Source organism: Aegilops tauschii, chromosome 1, assembly GCF_002575655.3.
Source record: "Aegilops tauschii subsp. strangulata cultivar AL8/78 chromosome 1, Aet v6.0, whole genome shotgun sequence".
In the NCBI taxonomy this organism is placed as follows: domain Eukaryota; kingdom Viridiplantae; phylum Streptophyta; class Magnoliopsida; order Poales; family Poaceae; genus Aegilops; species Aegilops tauschii.
In genome coordinates this window covers 458,034,877-458,060,989 of record NC_053035.3, presented here as the reverse complement: position 1 = coordinate 458,060,989, position 26,113 = coordinate 458,034,877, and the positions used below count along the sequence as shown (strand labels likewise).

General features: G+C 47.8%; 1 protein-coding gene across 1 annotated transcript; it reads right to left on the bottom strand.

The window, feature by feature from the left end:
• Positions 1-943: 943 nt before the first annotated feature.
• On the bottom strand, positions 944-3,557 carry LOC109745671 (endoglucanase 3). Its single transcript, XM_020304786.4, has 6 exons — positions 3,124-3,557; positions 2,834-3,040; positions 2,506-2,706; positions 2,333-2,425; positions 1,674-2,111; positions 944-1,578 (listed from the first exon to the last, which is right to left on the bottom strand). Exons 1-6 carry the CDS (start codon positions 3,346-3,348, stop codon positions 1,246-1,248), a joined length of 1,497 nt encoding a protein of 498 aa, XP_020160375.1. The 5' UTR covers positions 3,349-3,557; the 3' UTR covers positions 944-1,245.
• Positions 3,558-26,113: the final 22,556 nt, after the last annotated feature.

Here is a 26,113-nt window from a genome sequence, read left to right as displayed (position 1 = left end):
AGCCCGGGCAGGCAAAGCGGCCGGTTTAATGTGGGTGGCCGAAGTAAGCTTCTCGGTCACCGCACCGATGTGAATGCATGGCAAGCGGACGACCGGTTAATCGGCAAAAATGCGGGTTGGAAGCCGTTCGCGCGATCACTTTCTGCTCTGGCATGCATGAATGCATCGCAGAGAATGGGCGGAGGCAGTGGGAGAGGGGTTTTTGGGTGGGAGAAGGGTGACGGAGTCCGACATGGCGTATTTCTGGACTCCCCCAAATCATCCCCGTTTGGTTTAGATTTGTAGAGTTTTGGACGTCCAGATCGGTCTCAACATTTGGGTTAGTGTCCGGATTTCTTATTTAGTTTCCTACTTACTCCGTTCCTAAATATTTGTCTTCTTAGAGATTTTAAATGAATTACCACATACGGATGTATATAGACATATTTTAAAGTGTAGATTCACTCATTTTGCTCCGTATGTAGTCACTTGTTGAAATCTCTAAAAAGACAAATATTTAGGAACTGGGGAGTATGAAATAATAAATCCTTTTAGTTATATTCATGCGCTAGTACAGAGATAAAAGAAAATGGATGTGGCAGGACGTCACGGCGGAGCATCTACAGTTGGGCAATTATGCTAGGAGGTACAACGAGTCGTCACTGCCATGCGGATCACGCAACAGATCACCGCTGCGTTTCAGTTATTCGGTTGTACACCTCGTTGATCTTGACCGCTCCTCTGGCTATGTATGGTCGTCGTCTTCTCGGTGAATGATACTCTCCGCTGTTAAGAGTGTCACTATTTTTAATTAGAGGAGTACAATGTCATCTGAAACCTGCGAGCTTTGCAGCCATTGACCGGTCTTACGATGATAACCTGACCTCTGGTGCGTGTATGCTTCACAGTGCAACAGACCAAATAAAACAGAGCTGCACATTACAGACACAGCAACCGGTCAAAGTAAGCATCAAGTAGAATCACATGATATAAAGACTTGATTTCACAATTGAGTTGCGAGTTGCAACAACAACGACGGCAGTACATGAACCACAGTTGGGCGTACAGTACTTAGCACTTGTACTCAAAGGAACACCTAAAGCAGTAAGTAGTAGGAAGGATAAATCAAGACCCACTAGTGCGTGCGTGCCCTTGTTTTGCTTGCACTGGGGTCTCCGGATCACTTCACGGCAATCAATTAGATCGCCGGAACAATCAAGGCAACGAACAATCTCATCTTGGGACCGATAAGATAATGCGGCTAGGCTAGAGCTGGCCGGAGGAGTGGGCGAGGTAGGCGAGGGCCCCGACGAGCGGCGCGTTGATGTAGGTGGCCGGCTCCGAGTGCTCGTAGTCGCTGCGCTGGTCCGGGAACTGGTCGTTCTGGTTGGGCCCGCCCACGACGGCGCCGACGTGAACGTTCGGGTTGGCCGCGCCGGAGTAGAGCCCCGTGAACCCCTGCGAGCAGCCGATCTTCCCCGGGTGCGCCGCGACGGAGGGCAGCGACGAGGCCCGGTGGTGGAGCTTCTTCGGGTACTTGGCGCCGTACCCCACCATGTACGACATGCCCATCGGGTTGCTCCCCAGCAAGTAGTCAACCTACAGGAATGAGAAATAAACGACATGACGATCGGCTATGCTCTGCTCTGCTGTTGACGACGACGATGATGGAGAACCAAGAAGGTGAGCCGGACCTGGCGCCTGGCGATGGCGCGGAGGCGCTGGGGCGTGACGGCGACGCCGCCGCAGGAGACGGTCTTCTTGGCGGAGACGAGGTACTTGGCGTAGGTGAGCAGGAGGAAGGAGCTGGAGGTGACGTACTGCATGTTGCTGTCGCTGAGCTTGAAGAGGAGGCCGCCGCGGGTGTAGGTGGTCTGGTCGGTGGGGGTGCCGGGCACCATGGAGCAGATGAAGCCGTCGGCGTGGGCCTTGTACTCCTGCAGCGCGCCCACCTTCTGCACCAGGAAGGACTTGGAGAGGAGGATCCGGGCGCCGGCGTGCTTGTTGTCCCAGCCGAAGGTGTTGTCCTGCTCGTCGGCGCCGAGGAGCTGGCCGTTCACCTTGATGTAGCTGAGGTAGACGGGGCTCTTGGTGGCCCGGTGTAGCCATGCGGCGCCCCATAGCAGCTCGTCCTGTTGCCATCCATTCATTCATTCGTCGGTCCCTCCCATTAAACAAACAAACGGCACGAGACGAGAGGAGGAAAACTGGAAAAGCAGACGGGACGACGGCGAGCATAGGGCAGAGCGCATGCATGGCGCTGGCGCCCATGCTCGCTCGCTCACAGGCCTGTGGAGCCAGCCAATGGAGGGAAAGCAGAGCGAGAAAAAAAGACAATAATGGCGGACCCTACCTGGTATCCGGAGTAGGAGCAGTAGTAGGGGCAGACGTAGGACGAGAGCTTGGCGCTGTACACGCCCCTGTGCTTGTCAGCGAACTCGAACACCTACGCGGAGCAGAGCAGCTGAGAAAGATGCAGCAGAGGCAATGGTGGATGTGGTGTGCGGACAGTGGAGGAGTACGTACCCTCTTGGCCCGGGCGACGAGGCGGCTGGAGTAGGCCGGGTCGGACTTGCGGAAGACGAGGGAGGCCGCGGCGAGCGCGGCGGCGGTCTCGGCGGCGACGTCGGAGCCGGGGGTGCTGGGGTCGACCTTGTACACGGTCCGCGGCGTGTCCATGTCCTCCGGCCGCTCCCAGCACGCGTGGTCCTTGCCCGCGTCCCCGACCTGGCGACAGTCGGTCACACTCACAGTGAGTTGGGGAGTGGTCCGGTCCACATGGCTTTGTACTTTGCGGCGAGGAGCACCCGCGCCATGCATCAATCGATGAACAGTGCCGGAATGAGGGACGGACCTGGACGTAGACGGTGTCGGGGTGGGCGGTGGCCTTGAGGAGGTAGTCGGCGCCCCAGCGGACGGCGTCCCGGGCGTGCTGCAGCTCGCCCTTCATCATGCCGCCGAACTCCAGCACGCTCCACGCCAGCATCGTCGAGCTGAACGCCAGCGGGAACCCGAACTTGACGTTGTCGCCGGCGTCGTAGTACCCTCCAGTCAAGTCCACCTGAAAACAGCCAGCCAACATGTCAGCCATTGAACGCAACGCAATGCAGGAGAAACGCAGCAAGAACGGCCGGCGGCGCTCGCCTTGACGGAGGAGCCGTCGGAGAGGCCGGAGCTCCGGCGCCAGGACACGCGCTGGGACGGCGGCAGCCGGCCGGACCTCTGGCCCTCGAAGAAGAGGATGGACTTGGTGAGGGCGTCCCGGTAGTCGTGCTTGGCGGGGCCGTGGTGCGGCAGGGCGGCGGCATTGCCGAGAAGCAGGCCGGCCAGGGCCGCCAGCAGGAGGCAGCAGCGGAGGATGGCAGCCATGGGCGAGCGAGCGAACAACTGTGCGCTGTGTGTGTGCAGGGGAGAGAAGAACCGGAGCAGAGCACCAGTGCTGGTTAACTACCGGCTACCGGCCACCTCTCCTCTCTGCCCGCTCTGCCATTGTAGTTGGCACTCGAGCGCTGCTTTTAAAGACAGGCCATGGGTCTCTCTTTCCTCCCTCGAGAATGAGATGGAATGGAACAGTTTTTCCAGCGAGATGCGAGCTCGTTCACATGGCAGTGCCAAGTGGGAGCTGGGGATCTGATAAACAAATGGCGCTGCTTCCATTACTAGTGTAGTGATGGTTTTGCTTCTATGGTGAAAGGAAAACTGGCGTTCAAGAAGACATCATTTTAGAGAAGTTCAGTTTTCTCTGCGAGATGTGGGCTCGTTCACATGGCAATGTGGGCTCAACTTCCATTAGTGGTACTAGTTTTGCTCTTATGGCGAAAGAAACACTGGCGCTTTCACATCATTTTGGCGCAGGAAGATGGCTTGTTGCAACTTATGGCACTGTGGCAGCGCTAGTACGTACATTACACAAATGCTCACTGGCACTCACCGCTTTGAGTAGCCGGTTTCCCGCCTCACTCAAAGGTTATTTAGTTCCAATGCTGGGAAATATGGGAGCGGCTAGGCGACAGTTGACCGAAAATCGAGAAAGGGTCAGTCGATTCTCCTCCTCCTGTCTCACTAATCAAGATCCAGTGAAGATTGACTGTCTTCAACCTCACACAGTTACTCTCTTTCTCTCTCTCTCCCGCCGATCCAGCCCAGCCCTAACCGCCGGCCCTTGCCGTCCTCCCCTGAACCACCCCCACCGCCGGTCTTCTGCTGCCCCCGGCCATCCCTCTAGACCCACCGCGTCAAGTTTTTTTCTTCGGCGAAGCCCCACCACCGCCCCCACCCTGAACCCTAAGATAGATAATGGGGTGATGACGGCGAGCCCCTTCCTTCTCTCCAGCGAGGCGCTTCCTTCTCCTTCCTTCATTCAAAATCGACTGGCCCGAATTCGAAATTCAGTTGATTGACGTGTAGCTAAACTGGGGAAATATACCCATGCACTTAGTTTGGGGAGCTGCTGCATCTCTAGCACTCACCAAAATATTACAACTAGTCATCAAGAATAATTCTGCTCTTATCTAAACGATAATCGACGGGATGGGCAACGACATGCGAGACCCACGATGGGCGGTGCACTTGGTCTCTGACCTCCATGCAACTGCTCTCCTCGTTTTTCGGCGAGGGACTCTGCTCCGATGAGGCAAATCGCGGCGGCTGGTCCTCCTCAACGATCGAGGAGTGCACGTTGACGAGCGAGCGGAGCGCGCGGGCATCACTATCGGTGAGGGCACTCATATACATTTCCCTTGTCACATAGCGTTGGTTGGGCGGTTGCATGGTGCGGCTTGCACGTTGCGGGGTGCGAGGAGGGGATGGAGGTGGACCGCCGTGGCGGCCAAGCTTTTAAGGCTGGTCAGGGGAGTCTGGTGTCATCCATCCCCTCTCCTCTCGACGAGTGTGACTCCCCTCCTTCCTGCCCAAAATCTTGACCGAAGCTAGGGTTCGATGGCGCACTGGAAGCCGAAGCTCGAAGCGGGGATGTTGGAGATTGCGAGCGACGATGATCTGAAGATGGAGAGGACGCGGGAGATCCTCTCCTGGTTCACGGAGAGAGAGGATATGCAAGCCGCATTTTACAGGAGGAGTTCAGTTTTCTCTGCGAGATGTGGGCTCATTTACATGGCAATGTCGGGTGCGAGCTGAGCCAAATGGCTTAACTTCCAATAGTGGTAGAGTACTAGTTTTGCTCTTATGGCGAAAGAAACACAGGCGTTTTCAGACCATTTTGGCGCAGGAACACATACGGCGTGTTTGGGCAAATGCAGGCTAAAAACAAACATCTCTGTTTTAGGGCATTTTGCATACTTGTTTCAGTTGGGCCTGGTTGGGCAAATGCAGGCTAAAAACAAACATATGCATGTAGTTTGGTTGCCTGCATTAGGCTTTCTACATGAGGGAATCAACTAGTCAGCATGTTGTTTGGTTGCCTGCGTCGCTGTTGTTAAACAAACAACACGTTATTTGGTTGCAAACGGCTAAAGATGTGATCACCACTTCTCACTAGTGGTGATCTTACCACACAGACTGAACATTGTTTTGTCCTAGCTAGGAAACAAATGACAGTTTATCCTAACTGCTAGCAAATGACAGTACAAGTTATTAAGAGCCAACTTGGCTGAATAAGGATAGTTCAATGATGCAAACTAGGTGCTTTCTCTTCCTCTGCTACTTATGTGTTGCTTTCTCTTCCTCGCTTATGCTGCTCCCTCTTTCTTCTTCTTCCTCTTGTTCTTCGGCTTCAGATCCTTGCCTGACCTCTGTTATCCCTTATTGCCTGAGCCCACTCCAACCTTTTGATCTTACACGCTTCATTGTCGAACGCCTCCACACCATGGCCGGAGCTGATCACCCCATCAGGAGTGACATCTTCCTCCTCTGGCACAAATTCATGAACCCCCCATTGCAGGATCCAGTTATGAATGATGCAACATGCAAGAACAAGCTTCACCTGGGTAGGGTAAGGATGGAATGGCTTCTGATCTAGGATCTTAAACATGTTCTTCAGAGCTCCAAAGGCCCTCTCAATAGTCACTCTAAGGCTGGAGTGTCTGAGAATGAACAGTTCCTGATGAGTCCTAGGATAGTTCCTATCAGTAAACTCTTTCAGATGATACCTGGTTTTTCTGAAGGGTGGAAGAACACCTGGCCGACATGTATAGCCAGCATCTCCAAGGTAGAACTCGCCATCGGGGATGTTGATGCCATCATGACGACTCATGCTGTCACTGAGAATGTTAGCATCATGTGTTGATCCTTCCCAGCCAGCCAGCACATATGTGAACTTCAGATCGAAGTCAACAGCAGCTAGCACATTCTGTCTTGTGTAGTGCTTCCTCCCTCTATATGCTACAGCTTGTGAGCACGGCACTCTGGCAGTGACATGAGTACCATCTATTGCTCCAATGCAATCGTGGGATGGCATTACAATATGTTGTTAGTCTACTACAAAATAATAACAACATATCAAGACATGAACTACAACAACATGTCAAGTGCTCACCTTGAATTATGGATACCATCTTGGGCTAGTGCGAATCTTGGTGGGAGTCCGGCCAGTTGGTGACCTGATCATCTCTCCTCTGAGCTCCCCAACAGCATACAACACTTGCTTGAAGTACCTGGAGATGGTCTCTATTGATCTCCTGAAGGTGTTGTGTACAACCCTGAACCTCATTATGACCAAAAACATGGAGGAACATGGCGACTTGCTCTTCCATAGTGGTGCGGATTCTATCTTCTAGCAGCCCCCTGCTCCTAAACGTCTGCACAAGCCTGGCGAAAGGTGCTCTTTTCATTTGACACATCCACAGAGCCTCTGTGTCGTTGCGGTTGTAGATGTAGTTCAGATTCGCTATCCTCTCTTGATCCCGAATTAACATCGGACCATACTTGATGCGAGGTCTCTCATTCCGATGAACAACTCTCTTATGGACCAACAAGATCCAGGCCAGAATCACGTTTATTAGCGATGCTGCCTGAACTAGAAGATTCATCCGTTCATTCACAACCTAAGCGACATCCATGATGCGGTCAGCGATGGCGCTATCGACCCTAAACGCTCCTATCAAACGACCTAACACATAAAAGAGGAGGTGGAGGAGGAGGGTGGTAGCTTACCAGCTTCGAGGTCGGGGGAGACATGGCGGAGACGAAGAAGAAAGGGAGAAGCAGCTGCGCCACCGGGGAGTGCGCCTGCCACCTCTTGCCGCTGCAGGGGAGTGTCACACCCGCAGATCTCCGTCGCCGCCGCTGTCCCATCCGCAGATCTCAGTCGCCACCGCCGCCGGTGCCAACAATAGAGGAGGGTTTGTCCTACAGCTAAATGTGAGCGAGGAAATGGGGTGGTGAGGGTATATTTGGCACCACCCCCGCCTTGGCCTATTTCCCCCTCCTGCCATGTCCGCCTGCATCCCCCCTACACCGCACCCTACGCCGCGTCTTCGTTTTCCGCCCCACTCAGCTTTTGGCCACATTTTCATCCGAGGTGGTTACTGCCACAAAAAGACCCGTAAGGTGCAACCAGTTTAAACCGAACAGTTTTGGAAAGTTCAGACAAAACCAATCCGAATTTAACTAGGGTTTTGGACGTGAATCCAAACCTTTTCCTTGCACGGGAAGTCCAGCCGCCTCTTATATACCTAAGGGGTGACGGCCGATTGAACAACAACACACAATCACAAAACCCATCTACAAACTTTCATCTCCTACCCTAGTTTTCTGCTTCTCGTTCATCGGTGTTCTTTGCTTTGGAGAGCTTCGATCTACGAAGTCCTAGGGGCGGGCGAACCGACCTAGGGCAGCCCATCACCGCCGTGCGTCCAGACGGGGTCTCTTCCGGCCGCGTGGGGTTTCGGGTCTTCAAAAGAGCTCGCTGGATTGTCTTGCGTATCACGCTTCCGATGAGCCTCCTTCGGCGACGTGTCTTGCGTATCGCGCTCGACGCCGAGGGTACACGGTGACGTGTTCGTGTGCGAACAGGGTGCTTTAAGGTCCGTGCAGATGCGAGCCAGGCCAGCCTGCAGGCAACCAAACGGCTCAATTTCATCTCGCCCGGGCATGGTTGGGCTGTTTGCAGCCTACAAAACGCGTCCATAATTCAAAGATGGCTTGTTGCAACTTATGGCACTGTGGCAGCGCTAGCACGAACTCTACATTACTGAAGGCTAACCAGTACACACCACTTTGAGTAGCTAGTTTCCCGCTTCACTCAAAGGTTATTTAATTCCAAAATGCTGGGAAAATATGCTCATGTGCTTAGTTTGGGGAGCTGCTGCATCGAAACTTGCACTAACCAAAATGCTACTGCTAATCATCGAGAACACACCCGCAAAAAAAAGAGAATAATTCTGCTCTTATCTAAACAATAGTCACTGCTATCAGTAGAATAGTAGGTCCCTCCGTGGCCTTGTGGCAAGTCGAAGGGCGATGGTAGCATGAGCCCGTAGGATACGAATTCAGAGCTGCGTGCATGAGGTCATTCCACAGTCCACCCATGCCGCCCCAAGTCTTTCGTGCGTGACGCAGCAATAGCATGCCGGCAGGCTGCAGCTCACCACCAGCAGTAGCAGCACAGCTCCACATAGTTTGTTTGGTCACGTGTGCTCCCAGCCCGAGCGAACAAAGTGTGTGTGCACGTTATCGGCCACCTCTCTCCTCTGCGGGATCACATGTACTGTGCCAGTGCCTCCTCCGCCATTATAGCCGCGCGATGCTTTTCAAGACGGAGCCACGAGCATTATTTTGCGTCCATGTTTCCTTTTTCTCCTCCCTGGAGAATGAGAGATGGAACAGCTGGCCGTTCGGTTTTTCCTGCAGGATTCGAGCTCGTTCACATGGCAATGGAAGGCAGGGAGGGGCTTTGAGTAAGTATTTTGCACCAGTTAAGTGTTTTATAATGTGTTTCTATATATGTTTATGTCTTTTTTATAAGTATGTATAATATATGGTCTAATGAATATACTCATAAATATTTAAAAAATACAAATGTATACCTTGGTAATAACTAATAGAAAACTCTAGAGTGTGAGAGAAGAAAAGCGGCAAGCTGCCAACGAATTTCTCTCACTAGTTGACATCCGTTGTTTTGCATTCTTTTTGTCAAATCTTTAATTTATGTCCTTCACATTCTATTATTGTTTAGCGAGCATGCATGGTCGACCCATTTTGTAATGTTTTACCATGTCTTCACATATATTGAAGACGAAGCAAACATGGGTGGCCACCGTCGGCGTGGTGCACAATCTTCACGACACAGAGAGATCATGGAGAGGAAGAGACGACTTCTCTACAGTTGTAGGGGACAACGGGATGGCTATCAAGATGTGCCGAAATTCTTCGCCGCTAGATCAGGAGGAGAAGATTTTGTTTTGTTCTTTCCTTTCAATTTTCTGAGGGAATCAGTAGAACAACTTTTTGTTCTTAACTGCCAGGAGAACAACTTGGACACGACGAAGAGGAGTGCTCATGGGAGCGGGAGACCGAGGACTGATCTTACGATAATCAGGACTAGTCAAATATTCCTACTACACACCATGCATATCCTATCCCTATATTACCAAAGTTAAACAAAACATTCACACTATAATTAGGGGGGAAACATGAACTAGGAATCCTCAACATGTAAAAAATGCTAGCAAAATAACAAGATTTAACCAAAAAAATTGGGTGATTCGGGGAGATTACCACAAGCAACGAAGTGATTGAAAGATCCACCTAAGGGAAGCACCTTTTGGAGAGGTTTGAGGGGGAGCTTGAGGGGTGGGAGAGAGAGGGGGGAGGGGAGCAACAAGTGTTCTTGCGGCTTGGGCTGGATTGAGGAGAGTGAGTGGGGTGTGTCCCACCCACTCTCCTGTGGGGTTATTCACTTACCAGGGCGAAACGCCAAGGTACATGGCGTCTCGGCCGGCTCTGGAAACAGCAAGCACCTTGACGTTCGGTCCTTTGCCACGTGAGGAAGTCAACGAGTTAGCGGATCGTGCGGGCCAAGGACCAGACGCTAGGAATCCTGGCGTCTCTCATGTAAGCAGAACGCCAGAGATGTTGGCGTGGCAAAAAGAAAGGTCAGATTTGATATATTTTTTGCGAACAAGGTTAGCCCAAAAGGTTAGAACAGAATTTTTGTCCATTACTAGTAGTAATGGTTTTGCTTTTATGGTGAAAGAAAAACTGGCGTTTTCAGATCATTTTGGTGCAGGAAGATATAATTTGTGAGCAGTCCGGTTTTCTTTGTGAGATGCGAGTTCGTTCACATGGCAATCGGCAGTTATTGTTTCGCCCTGCAAGATGCGAGCTGGGCCAAATGGCTCAACTTCCATTGGTGGTACTGGTTTTGCTCTTATGGCGAAGAAACATTGACGTTTTCAAACCATTTTGGAGCAGGAAGACATAATCCAAAGATGGCTTGTTGCAACTAATGGCATTGTGGAAGCGTTAGTACTTGGAAGCGGATTTATAGTACTCGGGTGCTTCACACCCCTATACGAACATTAAATTCAAAAAATATCGAGAAATTTGAGAAAAAATCTGAGATTTTGGGATATCAGACCTGGGGTCCCGGTCTACTCCCGCGTGAAATTTCGTGAGAAAATACGAAACGTATTCGTGTCAAAAAAGACAAAAAATTCCTATGTATAGAAAAAACTGTTTGGATGAATTTTTGTTCGGTCAGTATTTCCTTCGTCACAGATACGTTTCCTGGTATTTTTTTACTAAATTTCACGCGGGAGTAGATTGAGAACCCACGTTTCATATCCCCAAATTTTAGTTTGAGTATTTTTTTACGATTAATATTCGTATAGAAGTGTGGAGCATCCAAGAGCTCTTGTGTATTTTCCCTAGTACTTACTCTACATTACAGAAGGCTCACTGGTACACACCGCTTTGAGTAGCTAGTTTCCCGCTTCACTCAAAGGTTAATTAATTCCGATGTTGGGAAATCCACTTAGTTTGAGAACAGTTTGAGGATCCTGGGCTGGTCGGTTCTTTTTTACCGATCACTGATCGGTCCGTTCGTGCGGGCATTTGAGTCTGATTTGAGGTGCCCGTAGATGCCCTAATTCCAATGCTATGAAATCCACTCATGTGCTTAGTTTGGGGGAGCTGCTGCATCGCTAGCACTCACCAATAATATTATGTATAACCAATCACTAAAAAATAATTCTGCTCTTATCTACTCCCTCCGTCCGAAAATACTTGTCGGAGAAATGGATGAATCTAGACGTATTTTAGTTATAGATACATCTAATTTTATCCATTTCTCCGACAAGTATTTGGGACGGAGGGAGTAGACAATAATCACTGCTATGCTACCAGTAGAATAGTAGGTCCCTGGCCTTGGCCCTTGTGGCAAGTCGAAGGGGGATGGTAGCATGAGTCCGTACGAATTCAGAGCTGCGTGCATGAGGTCATTCCACAGTCCACCCATGCCGCCCCAAGTCTTCCGTGCGTGACGCAGCAATAGCATGCCTGCAGCTCACCACGAGCAGTAGCAGCACAGCTCCACATCGTTTGTTTGGTCCCGTGTGCTCCCAGCCCGAGCGAACAAGTGCCTCCTCCGCCATTATAGCCGCGCGATGCTTTTCAAGACAGAGCCACGAGCATTATTTGCGTCCATGTTTCCTTTTTCTCCTCCCTGGAGAATGAGAGATGGAACAGCTGCTCGTTCAGTTTTTTCCTGCAGGATTCGAGCTCGTTCACATGGCAATGGCAGGCAAGGGGGAGCTTTGAATAAGCAAATGGCTCTGCTCCGGTAGTGGCAGTGGTTTCCATTTCAATTATGGTTGAGAAAACTGGCGTTTTCAGGCAGTTTTGGCGCGGGAAGGCATAGAAATCTAGTTACTCGATTTGAACTGAAGGTGCCGTAAGCAGCTGCAGAAATCACTGGGCCGTGGCGGGAACCGAAACAACCTTTTCCCCGAAGTGGACGGTGCGGAGTGGCGTTGCCTCACCGCCGACTATTAAGTATTAAGTCACCAAATAAATACACGCACCTCCAAATTAAATTAAAGTGGCACGTTGCTGCTTTCCACTGGGCCTACTGAGTGACGAGGCTTTCTTAACCAGTCCAGCCCAAAGACAGCGGTGGATTCATCGCAAAGATATGGCATTGGCATGTTTGCAGTTGATCTTCTGGAATGAATGGAGAAAGAAGAAGAAAAAAGTGGCGTGAGGCGCCGGAAATCCGGGACCCGGCGGAGCACGGGCGGAACCGCTGCGCGGTGCACGGACTCGTCAAGGAAGACGGCGGCTCGCGTGTCCCGCGGCGCTGTTTTTCTGCCTCGAGTTCCCGAGGGCCGAGGTCAGGGCGTCACGTGCTTGACCGCGGTCGTGGCTCGCGCCTCCACGACGGGCCCCGCTCGCTACGGAGTTCAGAGCACCAAGATTGGGCCTGGCCCGCTCGCACTCCTCGCTCCAGAGTTTGGTTCAGAGCGCCCACCGTGCCGCCCGCCCATCGCATCTGCAACTTGCGACGCAGCGCGCCGCGCGCAGCACGTTGGAGCGCCGCGCGAGCGCGTGTGTGTGTCCCGGCGCATGTACGCGCGGCGCGGTCCGCATCGGGCATCGGCAACGCGTGCTGCGTGCTCTAGATTTTACTTCTACCAGTTTTTTTTTTTTAAAGCTTTCCCTCAACCGGCCGACTACAGCGCATCGTCCGCCTCAAACACATGATATGTGTCTCGTGTGGCCCATCACCACTCATTCTTTTTCCATCTTATTATGTCCCTCGTGAATGAGAGCGCTCGTGGGAGCGGTTATTCTGCACCCATGCTTATCTAAACCTGGTGCGAACAGTAAATTCAAAAGAAATTGGCTCGTGCAAATTTTAATGGTCTTTGGACATATGAGGAGGTTGTGCAAAAAAAAATAAAACAGTTGTGTGAGAAACTTTGAAAAAGAACACTATTTGAAGCCAATTTTGTTTCTTTTGTACAAGCCCCTCACATGTCCAAACACCACGAAAATTTGCATATGCCTTGTGCACATAAGCATCTTGGATGCATAATTTTTTTTAGTTTTTTTACATGAGTTTACTATTCGCCGGATGTAGATGAGCCTCGACACCTTTTTGAACTATCAGTCGTTCGTCTTCTCCATCGAGCTTCTCTCTTCGACTTTTCGCCTTAAGATGCACTCTCCAGGGAGGGGTGAGTGCCCACCGGTGCGGTGCTGCAGGTCTGTGTTGCTCATAGCCAGATCAAATCCACGAGTTGCATCCTATCCCCTCCGTCATCCTCTTGATCTTCGTGACTGATTCATCCATTTTAAGTTGATTTTGGCTTGTCTGCAATATTGCCCATCTGGTTAGATAATGGCAGAACTTGAAAACAACTGGAGCAGGATCGCCATGCATTTTCTTATCAAAACAAGCAGAATTCCTGGATTTCCAGATTGTCCAACATAGTGATGCCCCGCCAACCAGGCCCATCTTCCTATGATCAGCCGGGAGGAGATTTAGCCAGGGCCCCACCAGGTCATCAATATCCTCATGGGGCCGACTAAACCAAAAGCGCCGAGGACAACCCTTGAGGAAAATTTTGCCAAATTACAATCAAAGAAAATGTGCTTCATAGTTTCATCATGGCCACAAAAGTAACATTGACTATTCCTAGTCCATCCCCTCGGAAGAAAATTGTCTTTGGTTAGGACACTATTTTTTATCATTAGCCATAGAAAGATATTGATCTGTAGAGGCATTTCAACTTTCCTTATCCCTCCGTAGTAAACCGAGGCAGAAGCCTTAAGTTGCAAATACAGATCTCTGACAGTAAAGGTTTGCTTGCTAGACTTGCTACCAATTTTCCAAGGCACCCTGTCAGGATTGTCAAATAGAGCAACGTCATCCAACAAAGATTTCAATTCTTAAAACAATCTTATCAGTTTCACTCACAAATGTTCGTCGAAAATGCAAGCAATCCTTCCCTTCAGACTTAACAAAAGCAACAGTAACCTGCTTGGTAAAACATACATAATCCAATATGATGATTAGCAGCTAGAGAAGTCTCATCAATCTAGACATCCTCCAAAAAAAGTTTTTCCCCATCACCAATCTTCTTTTGGGCAAAATGTTGAAAACTTCTGTTTACATTCATCACGCAATCATGGTCATGGTTTTGAACATGGCGTGCTTTCTGACTATTGGTGTGTTGGTACCATCATTAAAGAGATTTTAGAAACCGTTAAGTTTTCAATTCTTGTAATTTCATTTATTTATTTTTTGACTGTGACTAGCTAAGTCTCAGTGTTACTCTTACCCAAGGGTGGCATATGTGGTTGGGCAATCCCAGTGACCCCGTTGCTTTTCCTGTAAATATTGTTATATCAATGAATAAAGCCTGGCTTTTTGTTGCTAGAAAACAAGCAAACGAGGATCCACACCACATGATGCATGGGTGCTCCTTCTCTCTCCAAGTATGGCACTTCCTTCTGGTGCCCGATCGGCTACACCGCTTCACCACCATGCAGCAAATTGACAATGTGGATTGGTGGACGAGTGTCATGGTGGTGGCGCAGTGGTTTACGCATCCGGAGATATCCTCCCTAGTGGCGGTCGGTCTACGCTTCATTTGGCTTGAGAGGAACATTAGGGTATTCGACAAAATTTATTCACCCTCGGAAGCTTTGCGAGGAGAGCAGGGGAGGTGCTGCTCCTTTGGAGGCAGGCGCGGAATGACGGACATGTAGAAGAGTACTCCCTTGCGATCTTTCGAGGGAAGGGAGCGATATCTATATGTGTTGCCCCAAATCTTGTAACATAACTACATAGGAACTTGTCTCCAATCTTCATTCAAAGACACGCAAGTCTCATGCCTGTTCTGAAAAGGATGGCACATACAACAACAGTCACATTACTCACATACTTACTTTCTGTTGAGTTATAAGAGAGAAGATAGAAAAATAAAATATCAAAATCACCTCATAAAATTTTCCCCGCAAACAAAATCACCCCATAAATTCAGATACATGCAGCTATTTAAGGATGAAATCCGTTATGACTGACGTATGCAGAGTTACAACAAGTCTCCTGATAAAAGAGCGGGCAACTTCTCAACCACTACTGTTGGGAAACGTAGTAATTTCAAAAAAAATCCTACGCATACGCAAGATCATGGTGATGCATAGCAACGAGAGGGGAGAGTGTGTCCACGTACCCTCGTAGACCGAAAGCGGAAGCGTTAGCACAACGCGGTTGATGTAGTCGTACGTCTTCACGATCCGACCGATCAAGTACCAAACGCACGGCACCTCCGAGTTCAGCACACGTTCGGCCCGATGACGTCCCTCGAACTCCGATCCAGCCGAGTGTTGAGGGAGAGTTTCGTCAGCACGACGGCGTGGTGACGATGATGATGTTCTACCGACGCAGGGCTTCGCCTAAGCACCGCTACGATATTATCGAGGTGGACTATGGTGGAGGGGGGCACCGCACACGGCTAAAAGATCAATGATCAATTGTTGTATCTTTTGGGTGCCCCCTGCCCCTGTATATAAAGGAGCAAGGGGGGAGAGGCGCCCGGCCAGGAGAGGGGCGCGCCAGGAGGAGTCCTACTCCCACCGGGAGTAGGACTCCCTCCCTTCCTTGTTGGATTAGGAGAAGGGGGAAAGAGGAGAGAGAGAGAGGAAGGAAAGGGGGGCGCCGCCCCCCTCCTTGTCCAATTCGGACTAGAGGGGGAGGTGGCGCGCGGCCTGCCCTAGCCGCCTCTCCTCTTCTCCACTAAGGCCCATGTAGGCCCATTAAACCCCCGGGGGGTTCCGGTAACCTCCCGGTACTCCGGTATATATCCGATAACCCCCGGAACCATTCCGGTGTCCGAATATAGTCATCCAATATATCAATCTTCATGCCTCGACCATTTCGAGACTCCTCGTCATGTCCGTGATCACATCCGGGACTCCGAACTATCTTCGGTACATCAAAATATATAAACTCATAATATAACTGTCATCGAAACTTTAAGCGTGCGGACCCTACGGGTTCGAGAACTATGTAGACATGACCGAGACATGTCTCCGGTCAATAACCAATAGCGGAACCTGGATGCTCATATGGGCTTACGAAGATCTTTATCGGTCAAACCGCATAACAACATACGTTGTTCCCTTTGTCATCGGTATGTTACTTGCCCGAGATTCGATCGTCGGTATCTCAATACCTAGTTCAATCTCGTTACCGGCAAGTCTCTTTACTCGTTCCGTGATACATCATCTCGCAACTAACTCATTAGTTGCAATGCTTGCAAGGCTTAAGTGATGTGCATTACCGAGTGGACCCAGAGAAACCTCTCCGACAATCGGAGTGACAAATCCTAATCTCGAAATACGCCAACCCAACAAGTACCTTTGGAGACACCTGTAGAGCACCTTTATAATCACCCAGTTACGTTGTGATGTTTGGTAGCACACAAAGTGTTCCTCCGGTAAACGGGAGTTCCATAATCTCATAATCATAGGAACATGTATAAGTCATGAAGAAAGCAATAGCAGAATACTAAACGATCGTGTGCTAAGCTAACGGAATGGGTCAAGTCAATCACATCATTCTCCTAATGATGTGATCCCGTTAATCAAATGACAACTCATGTCTATGGCTAGGAAACATAACCATCTTTGATCAACAAGCTAGTCAAGTAGAGGCATACTAGTGACACTCTGTTTGTCTATGTATTCACACATGTATCATGTTTCCGGTTAATACAATTCTAGCATGAATAATAAACATTTATCATGATATAAGGAAATAAATAATAACTTTATTATTGCCTCTAGGGCATATTTCCTTCAGTCTCCCACTTGCACTAGAGTCAATAATCTAGATTACACAGTAATGATTCTAACACCCATGGAGCCTTGGTGCTGATCATGTTTTGCTCGTGGAAGAGGCTTAGTCAACGGGTCTGCAACATTCAGATCCGTATGTGTCTTGCAAATTTCTATGTCTCCCACCTGGACTAGATCCCGGATGGAATTGAAGCGTCTCTTGATGTGCTTGGTTCTCTTGTGAAATCTGGATTCCTTCGCCAAGGCAATTGCACCAGTATTGTCACAAAAGATTTTCATTGGACCCGATGCACTAGGTATGACACCTACATCGGATATGAACTCCTTCATCCAGACTCCTTCATTTGCTGCTTCCGAAGCAGCTATGTACTCCGCTTCACACGTAGATCCCGCCATAACGCTTTGTATAGAACTGCACCAACTGACAGCTCCACCGTTCAATGTAAACACGTATCCGCTTTGCGATTTAGAATCGTCCGGATCAGTGTCAAAGCTTGCATCGACGTAACCATTTACGACTAGCTCTTTGTCACCTCCATAAACGAGAAACATATCCTTAGTCCTTTTCAGGTATTTCAGGATGTTCTTGACCGCTGTCCAGTGATCCACTCCTGGATTACTTTGGTACCTCCGTGCTAAACTTATAGCAAGGCACACATCAGGTTTGGTACACAACATTGCATACATGATAGAGCCTATGGCCGAAGCATAGGGAACATCTTTCATCTTCTCTCTATCTTCTGCAGTGGTCGGGCATTGAGTCTTACTCAACTTCACACCTTGTAACACAGGCAAGAACCCTTTCTTTGTTTGATCCATTTTGAACTTCTTCAAAACTTTGTCAAGGTATGTGCTTTGTGAAAGTCCAATTAAGCGTCTTGATCTATCTCTATAGATCTTGATGCCCAATATATAAGCAGCTTCACCGAGGTCTTTCATTGAAAAACTCTTATTCAAGTATCCCTTTATGCTATCCAGAAATTCTATATCATTTCCAATCAGTAATATGTCATCCACATATAATATCAGAAATGCTACAGAGCTCCCACTCACTTTCTTGTAAATACAGGCTTCTCCAAAAGTTTGTATAAAACCGAATGCTTTGACCACACTATCAAAACGTTTATTCCGACTCCGAGAGGCTTGCACCAGTCCATAAATGGATCGCTGGAGCTTGCACACTTTGTTAGCTCCTTTTGGATCGACAAAACCTTCCGGTTGTATCATATACAACTCTTCTTCCAGAAATCCATTCAGGAATGCAGTTTTGACATCCATTTGCCAAATTTCATAATCATAAAATGCGGCAATTGCTAACATGATTCAGACAGACTTAAGCCTCGCTACGGGTGAGAAAGTCTCATCGTAGTCATTCCCTTGAACTTGTCGAAAACCTTTCGCAACAAGTCGAGCTTTATAGACAGTAACATTACCGTCAGCGTCGGTCTTCTTCTTGAAGATCCATTTATTCTCAATGGCTTGCCGATCATCGGGCAAGTCAACCAAAGTCCACACTTTGTTCTCATACATGGATCCCATCTCAGATTTCATGGCCTCAAGCCATTTTGCGGAATCTGGGCTCACCATCGCTTCTTCATAGTTCGTAGGTTCGTCATGGTCCAGTAACATAACCTCCAGAACAGGATTACCGTACCACTCTGGTGCGGATCTTAATCTGGTTGACCTACGAGGTTCAGTAACAACTTGATCTGAAGTTTCATGATCATCATCATTAACTTCCTCACTAATTGGTGTAGGTGTCGCAGAAACCGGTTTCTGTGATGAACTACTTTCCAATATGGGAGCAGGTATAGTTACCTCATCAAGTTCTACTTTCCTCCCACTCACTTCTTTCGAGAGAATCTCCTTTTCTAGAAAGATTCTAAATTTAGCAACAAAAGTCTTGCCTTCGGATCTGTGATAGAAGGTGTACCCAACAGTCTCTTTTGGGTATCCTATGAAGACACATTTTTCTGACTTGGGTTCGAGCTTATCAGGTTGAAGCTTTTTCACATAAGCATCGCAGCCCCAAACTTTAAGAAACGACAACTTTGGTTTCTTGCAAAACCACAGTTCATAAGGTGCCGTCTCAACGGATTTCGATGGTGTCCTATTTAACGTGAATGCAGCCGTCTCTAAAGCATAACCCCAAAACGATAGCGGTAAATCAGTAAGAGACATCATAGATCGCACCATATCTAGTAAAGTACGATTACGACGTTCGGACACACCATTACGTTGTGGTGTTCCGAGTGGCGTGAGTTGCGAAACTATTCCGCATTGTTTCGAATGAAGACCAAACTCGTAACTCAAATATTCTCCTCCACGATCCGATCGTAGAAACTTTATTTTCTTGTTACGATGATTTTCAACTTCACTCTGAAATTCTTTGAACTTTTCAAATGTTTCAGACTTATGTTTCATTAAGTAGATATACCCATATCTGCTCAAATCATCTGTGAAGGTGAGAAAATAACGATATCCGCCGCGAGCCTCAACATTCATCGGACCACATACATCTGTATGTATGATTCCCAACAAATCTGTTGCTCGCTCCATAGTTCCGGAGAACGGCGTTTTAGTCATCTTGCCCATGAGGCACGGTTCGCAAGTACCAAGTGATTCATAATCAAGTGGTTCCAAAAGTCCATCAGTATGGAGTTTCTTTATGCGCTTTACAACGATATGACCTAAACGGCAGTGCCACAAATAATTTGCACTACCATTATCAACTCTGCATCTTTTGGCTTCAATATTATGAATATGTGTATCACTACTATCGAGATTTAACAAAAATAGACCATTCTTCAAGGGTGCATGACCATAAAAGATATTACTCATATAAATAGAACAACCATTATTCTCTGGTTTAAATGAATAACCGTCTCGCATCAAACAAGATCCAGATATAATGTTCATGCTTAACGCTGGCACCAAATAACAATTATTCAGGTCTAAAACTAATCTCGAAGGTAGATGTAGAGGTAGCGTGCCGACCGCGATCACATCGACTTTGGAACCATTTCCCACGCGCATCGTCCCCTCGTCCTTAGCCAATCTTCGCTTAATCTATAGTCCCTGTTTCGAGTTGCAAATATTAGCAACAGAACCAGTATCAAATACCCAAGTGCTACTGCGAGCATTAGTAAGGTACACATCAATAACATGTATATCACATATACCTTTGTTCACCTTGTCATCCTTCTTATCCGCCAAATACTTGGGGCAGTTCCGCTTCCAGTGACCAGTCTGTTTACAGTAGAAGCACTTAGTCTCAGGCTTAGGTCCAGACTTGGGTTCTTCTCCTGAGCAGCAACTTGTTTGCTGTTCTTCTTGAAGTTCCCCTTCTTCTTCCATTTGCCCTTTTTCTTGAAACTAGTGGTCTTGTTGACCATCAACACTTGATGCTCTTTCTTGATTTCTACCTCCGCAGCCTTTAGCATTGCGAAGAGCCTGGAAATTGTCTTATCCATCCCTTGCATGTTATAGTTCATCACGAAGCTCTTGTAGCTTGGTGGCAGTGATTGAAAAATTCTGTCAATGACGCTATCATCCGGAAGATTAACTCCCTGTTGAATCAAGTGATTGTTATACCCAGACATTTTGAGTATATGCTCACTGACAGAACTATTCTCCTCCATCTTGCAGCTGTAGAACTTATTGGAGACTTCATATCTCTCAATCCGGGCATTTTCTTGAAATATTAACTTCAACTCCTGGAACATCTCATATGCTCTGTGACGTTCAAAACGTCGTTGAAGTCCCGGTTCTAAGTCGTAAAGCATGGCACACTCAACTATTGAGTAGTCATCAGCTTTGCTCTGCCAGACGTTCATAACATCTGGTGTTGCTCCTGCAGCAGGTCTGGCACCTAGCGGTGCTTCCAGGACGTAATTCTTCTGTGCAGCAATGAGGATAAACCTCAAGTTTCGGACCCAGTCCGTGTAATTGCTACCATCATCTTTCAATTTTGCTTTCTCAAGGAACGCATTAAAATTCAACGGAACAACAGCACGGGCCATCTATCTACAATCAACATAGACAAGCAAAATACTATCAGGTACTAAGTTCATGATAAATTTAAGTTCAATTAATCATATTACTTAAGAACTCCCACTTAGATAGACATCCCTCTAATCCTCTAAGTGATCACGTGATCCAAATCAACTAAACCATGTCCGATCGTCACGTGAGATGGAGTAGTTTCAATGGTGAACGTCACTATGTTGATCATATCTACTATATGATTCACGCTCGACCTTTCGGTCTCCGTGTTCCGAGGCCATATCTGTTATATGCTAGGCTCATCAAGTTTAACCTGAGTATTCCGCGTGTGCAACTGTTTTGCACCCGTTGTATTTGAACGTAGAGCCTATCACACCCGATCATCACGTGGTGTCTCCGCACGAAGAACTTTCGCAACGGTGCATACTCAGGGAGAACACTTATACTTTGATAATTTAGTGAGAGATCATCTTATAATGCTACCGTCAATCAAAGCAAGATAAGATGCATAAAAGATAAACATCACATGCAATCAATATAAGTGATATGATATGGCCATCATCATCTTGTGCTTGTGATCTCCATCTCCGAAGCACCGTCATGATCACCATCGTCACCGGCGTGACACCTTGATCTCCATCGTAGCATCATTGTCGTCTCGCCAATCTTATGCTTCTACGACTATCGCTACCGCTTAGTGATAAAGTAAAGCATTACAGGGCGATTGCATTGCATACAATAAAGCGACAACCATATGGCTCCTGCCAGTTGCCGATAACTCGGTTACAAAACATGATCATCTCATACAATAAAATTTAACATCATGCCTTGACCATATCACATCACAACATGCCCTACAAAAACAAGTTAGACGTCCTCTACTTTGTTGTTGCAAATTTTACGTGGCTGCTACGGGCTGAGCAAGAACCGTTCTTACCTACGCATCAAAACCACAACGATAGTTGTCAAGTTGGTGTTGTTTTAACCTTCGCAAGGACCGGGCGTAGCCACACTCGGTTAACCTAAAGTTGGAGAAACTGACACCCGCTAGTCACCTGTGTGCATAGCACAGCGGTAAAACCAGTCTCGCGTAAGCGTACGCGTAATGTCGGTCCGGGCCGCTTCATCCAACAATACCGCCGAACCAAAGTATGACATGCTGGTAAGCAGTATGACTTATATCGCCCACAACTCACTTGTGTTCTACTCGTGCATATGACATCTACGCATAAAACCAGGCTCGGATGCCACTGTTGGGAAATGTAGTAATTTCAAAAAAAATCCTACGCACACGCAAGATCATGGTGATGCATAGCAACGAGAGGGGAGAGTGTGTCCACGTACCCTCGTAGACCGAAAGCGGAAGCGTTAGCACAACGCGGTTGATGTAGTCGCACGTCTTCACGATCCGACCGATCAAGTACCGAACGCACGGCACCTCCGAGTTCAGCACACGTTCAGCCCGACGACGTCCCTCGAACTCCGATCCAGCCGAGTGTTGAGGGAGAGTTTCGTCAGCACGACGGCGTGGTGACGATGACGATGTTCAAGCGACGCAGGGCTTCGCCTAAGCACCGCTACGATATTATCGAGGTGGACTATGGTGGGGGGGCACCGCACACGGCTAAAAGATCAATGATCAATTGTTGTGTCTTTGGGGTGCCCCCGGCCCCCGTATATAAAGGAGCAAGGGGGGAGAGGCGGCCGGCCAAGAGAGGGGCGCGCCAGGAGGAGTCCTACTCCCACCGGGAGTAGGACTCCCTCCAATCCTTGTTGGATTAGGAGAAGGGGGAAAGAGGAGAGAGAGAGGAAGGAAAGGGGGGCGCCGCCCCCCTCCTTGTCCAATTCGGACTAGAGGGGGAGGGGGCGCGCGGCCTGCCCTAGCCGCCTCTCCTCTTCTCCACTAAGGCCCATGTAGGCCCAGTAAACCCCCGAGGGGTTCCGGTAATCTCCCGGTACTCCGGTATATATCCGATAACCCCCGGAACCATTCCGGTGTACGAATATAGTCATCCAATATATCAATCTTCATGTCTCGACCATTTCGAGACTCCTCGTCATGTCCGTGATCACATCCGGGACTCCGAACTATCTTCGGTACATCAAAACATATAAAATCATAATATAACTGTCATCGAAACTTTAAGCGTGCGGACCCTACGGGTTCAAGAACTATGTAGACATGACCGAGACATGTCTCCGGTCAATAACCAATAGCGGAACCTGGATGCTCATATGGGCTTACGAAGATCTTTATCGGTAAAACCGCATAACAACATACGTTGTTCCCTTTGTCATCGGTATGTTACTTGCCCGAGATTCGATCGTCGGTTCTCAATACCTAGTTCAATCTCGTTACCGGCAAGTCTCTTTACTCGTTCCGTAATACATCATCTCGCAACTAACTCATTAGTTGCAATGCTTGCAAGGCTTAAGTGATGTGCATTACCGAGTGGACCCAGAGATACCTCTCCGACAATCGGAGTGACAAATCCTAATCTCGAAATACGCCAACCCAACAAGTACCTTTGGAGACACCTGTAGAGCACCTTTATAATCACCCAGTTATGTTGTGACGTTTGGTAGCACACAAAGTGTTTCTCCGGTAAACGGGAGTTGCATAATCTCATAGTCATAGGAACATGTATAAGTCATGAAGAAAGCAATAGCAGAATACTAAACGATCGTGTGCTAAGCTAACGGAATGGGTCAAGTCAATCACATCATTCTCCTAATGATGTGATCCCGTTAATCAAATGACAACTCATGTCTATGGCAAGGAAACATAACCATCTTTGATCAACAAGCTAGTCAAGTAGAGGCATACTAGTGATATTCTGTTTGTCTATGTATTCACACATGTATTATGTTTCCGGTTAATACAATTCTAGCATGAATAATAAACATTTATCATGATATAAGGAAATAAATAATAACTTTATTATTGCCTCTAGGGCATATTTCCTTCAACTACCACCTTAGGAATTACGATCACACAGCTCTTGAGGTACTCCACCTTACTGCATCATCATTTGCCATCCATATGTTCATGCACGTAGGTAGTTCCATCGCCGCCGGCGGAGGCGGGCAGTGCGGGTGGTTGCGGCAGGTCGGGGCAATTGGCCTGGCATTCATCCTGCTGAAGATAGCACGGAGCGTCTGCCAAGTTCATGCAGCAGAAACATTCGGTCGCGATAGGTTCACCCTTTGTTTGGCAGGAGAGCTCCTATATGGCGCGCCACGCGCTGAAAACGCAGCGGGCGCACAACCCCGCTCCCCCCTTCGCGCCCTTCTGGGCTGGCCCATGTGCGGCCGGCACGCTCTTGTTTTTTCGCCTTTTCCTTTGCTTTTTTTTCAATAATTCAGGATATCAAACAACTTCTAAATTTCAGTAAAAGTTGCTAATTAAAATAAACAACCATGATTTCAAAGAAAAAATCATTATTCCAAAAATATGCTTGGGAATTCAAAAAATATTCATGAATTTGTAAAAAAATGTTCATGAATTTTAAAAAATGTTCATGATTTCGAAAAAAGTTCATGCATTCGCGAGATGTTCAAGAATTTGCAAAAAATGTTCATGATTACAAAAAATGTTCACACATTTAAAAAATGTTCATGATTTCAAAAGATGTTCATGCATTCGCGAAATGTTCATGAATTTGCAAAAAAATGTTCATGATTACCAAAAATTGTCTTGAATTTAAGATAATGTTCATTGTTCAAGAAAATGTTCATGAATTTGAAAAAATGTTCATGTATTTGTAAAAAATGTTCATGATTCCAAAGGAATGTACTTTTTTCGAATTTTATGAACATATTTTGAACATTGATGAACAAATTTGGCATTTTATGAACAGTTTTTTTAATTTGAAGAAAAAATTGTTTTAGAGAAAATTTTGGGAAAAAATTATGAACTAAATTTGCATTCGATGAACATTATTTTGAAAAAATGATGAACAAAATTTTAATTTAGTGAACAAAATGTGATGAACATTTTTTGAATCTGATGAACAAAAAAGTTCAATGAAAAAAAACTGGTGAATATTTTTTAGTTTGATGAACAACTTTGAATTTTTATGAACATTTTTAAATCCGATGAACAAAAAATTGAATTGGATGAACAGTTTTTGGATTGTTGAACATTGTTTGAACTCGATTAACAAAAAAGTTGTTAACAATTTCGAAATAAAAAATGCCAAAAATAGTCAAAAAGTGAAGAAGAAGAAAATAGAAAAAGGGAAAGAAAAAATGAAAAATAAAAACGAAAGAAAAAAAATGAAAAGAACAGGAAAACAAAAAAAACCAGTATAAAAAACATAAAAAAACGGTTCTGGGAAGGTTCTAGAACCTTCCCAAAACCGGCAGAACCAGAGAAAGGGAAGCGATCTGGGCCGGCCCGATAACGGAAGGAAAGACGCAGGGGGGTACGCGCTACGGTGTTACGCGGCGACCTACGCGCCATATAGGAACCCCGGTGTGGCAGTCCCGATGCACGCGGATCTTCACCGATATCTTGCTCGCGTCGCCGTTGGCCCGCCGCCCATCTCCGTAGCTTCTCCCGGCCTCGACACGGCCCACTACGTGCAACATCACAAAGTTAGACCGCGAGCGGAAAAATAATGATCTTAGTAGCAAGGCATCAGTGCTTATACTGCCCGATCACCGCCAGGCACCCGATGAGCAAGACGACGGTCATCATCACTATACCTGGCCAAACCTCGGGCCGGGCCTAGCCAAGCCCGAGGCAGAAAACCTAGGCCCGGACCCGGCCCGGCTATCGAGCCTGTTTTTTGAGCCCAAGCCTGGCCCGAATGCGTAAAAGCCTGACGGGCCTCGGGCTAGGCCCCTTCAGAAAAACGCAAAAACGACGGGCCCGGGCCCGGCCCGGCCCGGCCATCGGGCTCAAAATCTAGGCCCGAGCCCGGCTCGGGAGCAGCGTCGGGCCGGGCTTCCCATGCCCAGGACTAATCATCACATTCACGTATGCCCTCATGTTTCTTCTAGTCTAGATGAAAGAATTGTAATATCACGAGCGAGTTAGATTTGCTAGATAGTAGGTGAGGCCGCCGATGGCTGCCCCAGCTCCTCAATCTATGGGCGTGTTTGGTTGCCGTGCGCTACAGTACCCGCATTGCATACACTTCTCCACCCAACCTGGCTATGCAAATGCAGCCTCAAATGCACCATATGCATGTTGTTTGGTTGCCTGCATGCCCTCTTACCTGCATGGGCTGAACCACACTGCCTGGTGTTTGGTTGCCTGCATGTTAGTCCACAAACCCAAGGCATGGTGTTTGGTTGTATGAAAGGCCTGATGTGTGGTAACCTCTTTGACTAGTTGGTGAGGTTACCACCACAC